Source organism: Octopus bimaculoides, chromosome 9 (assembly GCF_001194135.2).
Source record: "Octopus bimaculoides isolate UCB-OBI-ISO-001 chromosome 9, ASM119413v2, whole genome shotgun sequence".
NCBI classification, from domain to species: domain Eukaryota; kingdom Metazoa; phylum Mollusca; class Cephalopoda; order Octopoda; family Octopodidae; genus Octopus; species Octopus bimaculoides.
Window position 1 is genome coordinate 42,305,553 of NC_068989.1, and position 5,754 is coordinate 42,311,306.

General features: G+C 37.4%; 2 protein-coding genes across 2 annotated transcripts in view; one reads left to right on the forward strand and one right to left on the reverse strand.

The window, feature by feature from the left end:
• The window catches only part of LOC106870301 (uncharacterized), a 204,355-nt gene that overhangs the window by 149,930 nt on the left and 48,671 nt on the right, over window positions 1-5,754 (forward strand). The window lies entirely within an intron of this gene.
• Window positions 1-5,754, reverse strand: part of LOC106870298 (centrosome and spindle pole associated protein 1) — a 139,234-nt gene that overhangs the window by 51,075 nt on the left and 82,405 nt on the right. The window contains exon 4 of the mRNA XM_052970909.1: window positions 3,528-3,647. Coding sequence (XP_052826869.1) covers window positions 3,528-3,647 — 120 coding nt within the window. The remainder of the gene's footprint in view (window positions 1-3,527; window positions 3,648-5,754) is intronic.

A 5,754-nucleotide genomic window follows, 5' to 3' on the forward strand; every position in this document is an offset into this window, starting at 1 on the left:
AGCATGGCCGCAGTCAAATGACTGAAACAAGTAAAAGAGTAGGCACTGGTATGACTGTGGTAAGAAGCTTGCTTCCTAACCACATGGTTTTGGGTTCAGTCCCACTGTGTGACACCTTGGGCAAGTGTCTTCTACTATAGCCATGGGCTAACCAAAGTCTTCTGAATGGATTTGGTAGGGGGTAACTGAAAGAAGTCCATCGTGTGTGTGTGTGTGTGTATGAGTGCAGGTGTGGCTGTGTGTGTGTGTGTGTGTGTATGAGTGCAGGTGTAGCTGTGTGGTAAGAAGCTTGCTTCCCAACCACATGGTTCCAGGTTCAGTCTCATTGTGTGGCACCTTAGGCAAGTATCTTCTACTATAGTCTCAGGCTCACCCAAGCTTTTGAGTGGATTTGGTAGATGGAAACTGAAAGAAACTCATTGTCTCTCTATATAAATGTGTTTGTGTGTGTATGTTTGTCTACCACCACTCGACAACCAGCATTGGTGTGTTTACATCCCCATAACTTAACAATTCGGCAAAGAAACCAATTGAATAAGTACCTGGTTTAATGAAAAAAAAAATAAGGACTAATGTTGATTAGTTTGACTAAAATTCTTCGAGGCGGTGCACCAGTACGGCCACAGTCTAATGACTGAAACAAGATAAAGACCATAGAATTAAAAAAATGAATAAATAAGTAAAACATTTCCCACCCCTCATTTATTGTGAAAAGCACTCCAGCCATGACCATTCTGACTTATGATAGACAGTGACTATCAAGGACAACAAGACAATGAGGTATTATCTAACCATATGGAATTCAGATGACTCTGTCAAATGTAAAGCTTATTTATTCACATTGTTTTGAATTAATCATGCGTTATCTCATAGCCTCAAGATTTTGTTGATGTGAAAGGTAGTGAGCTGGCAAAATCGTTAGTATGCTGGGCGGAATGCTTAACGGCATTTTGCCAATCTTCACATTCATCATCATCATCATTATTTAACGTCCGCTTTCCATGCTAGCATGGGTTGGACGCTTTTACTGAGGACTGGTGAACCAAATGGCTACACCAGGCTCCAATCTGATTTGGCAGAGTTTCTACAGCTGGATGCCCTTCCTAACGCCAACCACTCCAAGTGTATTTAAACACACTTCATACAATGCTTTCCTTTACCTCAATTTCTGTTTTCCTCTTATATTTCCTGAATGGGACAGCTTTAGGAATTATGTTTTTTGTTTATAATAAATATTTCTCATAAAGTAGAAGTGATGAATAAATAGCAATGATAATGGATGTTTTGGGGGTCTTTTTTGTTTTTTGCTTTTTCTTCAGGCAAAAAGAAATGTCTTTATGCTTATTTGTGTGTATTGTTTTAATATTAATAGGAAATATAAGAGGAAAACAGAAATTGAAGTAAAAGAAAGCATTGTATGAAGTGTGCTTAAATACACACTCTCGGATGAGTTCAAATTCCGCTGAGGTCAACTTTGCTTTTCATCCTTTCGGGGTTGATAAAATAAGTACCAACTAAGCATTGGGGTTAATGTAATTGATTTACCCTACCCCACCAAAAACGCTAGCCTGGTGCCAAAATTTGAAACCAACAGTGTCAATAATTATTTTGAAAATGACATTGTAGGCTATGCTTAAGATGCTGAACCAGGCTGATTTGAACATAAAACAGGTAGAATATTTGGACCACATTTGATCAGTTTAAATGCCTAGGGTCAAAGGGTAGTGGCTAATTCTAGTAGGTCAAATGCTTAATTCCTCTTTATTTGGTTACTCTAAATGTAATGTAACACAGGTATACCTACATGTGACATGGATACACCAGTAACAAAGCATGGACATACCCATATGTGATACAGGTTTTACTAACAATGTGACACAGACATACCTGTAATATGATATGGATGATCAGTAATGTGACATGGATACGCCAGTATGTCATTTGGGTATGCTAATTAATGTGGCATGGGTATACCCATTAATGCAAAATGGGTATACAAGTAATGTGAAACAAATACACCAATAAGTGACATGAGCACATCAGTATGTGACATAGATACAACAGCAAGTGACAGGAGAAAACCAGTAAGTGATAGAAGTACACCAGTATATTACTGGGGTTCACCAGTTTGTGACAAGAGTACAACAGTTCATGACAAGAGTACACCAGTATGTGGCATGGGCTTACTAATATGTAACACAGGAACACTAGTCTATGACAAGAGCATGCGAATATGTGACAGAGATATAATGAGAGCATTAATATTAGTTTCAGATGAACACATCAATAGGTTAGGATGGTGTTGTCTCCCTTAGTATGCGAACCTGAATTTGAAACCAACTCTAGTTGACCATAACAATTTGTGTTACCATATACATTTCTGGTAAAATAAGAAATATAGTTAAATAACTCCACCATTATTAAGCTGATGTTTGGAACATAAATTAACATGAAATTTCAATGGGAAGTTTGAATTTATATTACATTAAAACCTTAAGTTCATAGCATAAAACCAAGGGTGGTCTCAGGCAGTTTGGTATGAAAAGGGTTGATCTTAGATTAAAGAACTCAGCTGCATGAAATACCAATTAAAAACTACAGAACATGTAGTTCCTTTCTTTAATGGTGTACAACAACGTCTGGGTATTCAATAGAATAACAGGAATATCACCTGGATGATCAATACTTCAGATATCAACATAAGCCCTTAAGTTGTGTTCTCTGATCAACACAAAACCCACTGGCTCAATTCAGTTAACCATGTACGAAGACAATGAAGAGGTCGCAAATTCTCTTAGAAACCTTTAGAGAGCATTATGGAATATAATATAATAGGTTCCACAATGGCTGTGTGGTTAAGAATTTTGTTTCACGACCATGTGGTTTCGGGTTCAGTTCCATAGGGGTGTCACTTTAGGCAAATGTCTTTTATTATAGCCCAGGATTGATCAAAGTCTTATGAATAAATTTGATAGGCAGAAGTATAAAGAAGTGTGTGTGTGTTTGAGCATGCATGTATGTTTTTGTCTTCTTGTCTTTACACTGCATGCTAAATGTTAATAACCATCACTGTCATACAATTGGTGTTTTTTTTTTCCTTTTGCAAACTTCCATAAAAGCATGTCTGGACTAGGGGAAAATATTACCTTGCTTGCAAGGTGAGGGCTGATGATAGGAAGAACATCCCGCTATAGAAAAATCAGCCTCAATGAATCCTGTTTAATCCATGCAAGCATGGACAAGAAGACATGAACATAATGTTGCTGACGATGATGATGATGAAGCCTGCTAATGCTTTGATCAACTAAGCCATTTTAGTCAGATCAATGATCTGAGTAAGGATCAAAAGCTCATCCATCGTAGATAGACTTCAATATCTGGTGCAGGGGACACCAAATTGATCCAAGAATAGAATATGAGAATGTTCAAGGGAAAACAAAGCAGCAAGGAGAAGGAATAATTACAAGAGGAAGATGAAAAGAAAGAGGTACTACTACTTCCTTGAAGATGTAGAACTAAATACATACCTTAGATATAAGGAGCTCATTCTGTCTGGTAGCAGCACCATTTTGTCGGGGGGTCACATAGGAAACAGGATCTCCAGGAATATTAGAAGAATCAGTCAAAACTTGTCTGTTTTGGGGTAACTAGATTAAATAAAAGTGAGTGGGGGAAAGGAAAAACAAAATATTATATATACATGGAAATGATCATGTATATATATGTACACACACACACACACACATTTTGTTATCCATTTGTACTCTGTGACAGAGCTGCCTTAGTCGCCTTAAAGGCCCTTGGGCAAGCTAATGAACTGGTGCAGATTTATAGTACCTATTTATTGACAGCAAACCAAAGTATAACTAGATCAAAATTGGGCCCCTTTTGTTGTGAGGCCGCTGGGCAACTTCCCAGTGTGCTCATACCTTAAGACATCACTGCTCTGTGACATGTACAACTGTAGGTTCCTACAAAATGGTATGTGAACTATCATATGAGTTCCCCTCACAGTCTCCCTTCAGATAAATGCAAATACATATGCAGTTCTAAATACTTGCCATTTGTTGCATAACACAAATTTTAAATCACATCAAATCTATCTCTCTCTAAAGCACTCAGCACACACTGTAAAGTGGATGGCATTAGGAAGGGCATCCAGTAGTAGAAACCAAGCCAAATCAGACTGGAACCTGGTGCAGCTCTCCTATTTTCCAGCTCTAGTCAACCTGTCCAACACATGCCAGCATGGGAAACAAATGGAGGAGGAGGAGGACAGAGAGTTAGATAGATAGATAGACAAATAGCCAGATCGATACACAGACAAATAAACAGACAGACTGATAGACAGACAGGTAGATAAATAGACATGTAGTTAGACAGATTTTTTAACAGTTTGACTTGGTTCTATATGACAATATTTTGTGATCATGTAGGATGCATCCACCTCATCAAACTCTCATCAGATGTGATGGACATGTCCTAAAAACAGCCAGACAAGACCATGTATACCTATGTGCCTATCTCTACAATAGCATCATCCTACCTTCACTCTAGTACACAAAAAAAGATGCGGGTTACACATGGAAAGAAGAACAAGGACTGGCTATGACATGGAGGGTTATGGAAAGATCCATGCCAGGGATATCATTGGGGGATGCAAAGGAGGTAAATTTGAGAACAGAGCAGAATGAATATTGTTATTACAGAATGCCGAAAGCACACATCTATTAGGTTGCTCATGCTGCAAAGCTCACAGAGTATAGGTGTAGCTGTGCAATTGTCAGGTGGTAGTCAAGAGACCAGAAGCTACTTAGAAACCTTCTAGTTAATGAGGTGACAACATAGTTGGACAACCTAGGACCAAAGGAAAGAGAAGGGTGTTGTGAAGAGAAGGAAATGTCTAGTGACCAGTGATGTGCAAGGACATCTGATAGTCTGGTCAGAAATAAAGATATATAAGTATGATTACATATATTACACTACATTATATATATATATACATACATACACACAAGAAATAAATATTATGACAAATAATATTACTTTCCAGCAAGAATAAAACACCATAAAGGTGGAATTATAAATATACAAAACAGATGTACACAAAGTAAAATCATTAATAAAAATAGCAGTTGGTGAGCTATCAGTGCTATGTAGAGCTTCACTGAAAGTTTACAGGCAGAGATGTTTGCAGGTGGCGAATATAGGAAAATTCTGTCTTATCTCTACAGAGACCATTAGAGGAATGAAGGATAATTCAATACTGGCTGCTATTTCTAGCAATGCATATACTTCGTGTACATCTGTTTTGTGTGTGTGTGTGTGTGTGTGTATATATATATATATTTAAATCTCTACCAAATATTTGGTAAAATATTGTACCCGTTATCAAAGTAGCAAAATTCTCACTTGAAAAGTTGTTTATACTTTGTTTAAATATAAAGACTTTCAAATATGTGATACAATTTTGGGTGCATATCAATTTAAATAAGAGCCATAACGCAATCCTGGCTCTTATTTAAACTGGGGTACATCCTTGAAGAAATTTTGGTCAAATGAATTGACCTCAGTGCTTACTTTTTTTTTAAAGTCTGGTGCTTATTCAATTGGTTTCTTTTTCACTGAACTGTGAAGTTAAAGGGATGTAAACAAACTAACACTGGTCATCAAGCAGTGGTGGGGACAAACACTAAGACACACACACACAAGAGGCTTCTTACCACACAGCCACATAGTTTTTAATCATTTTAC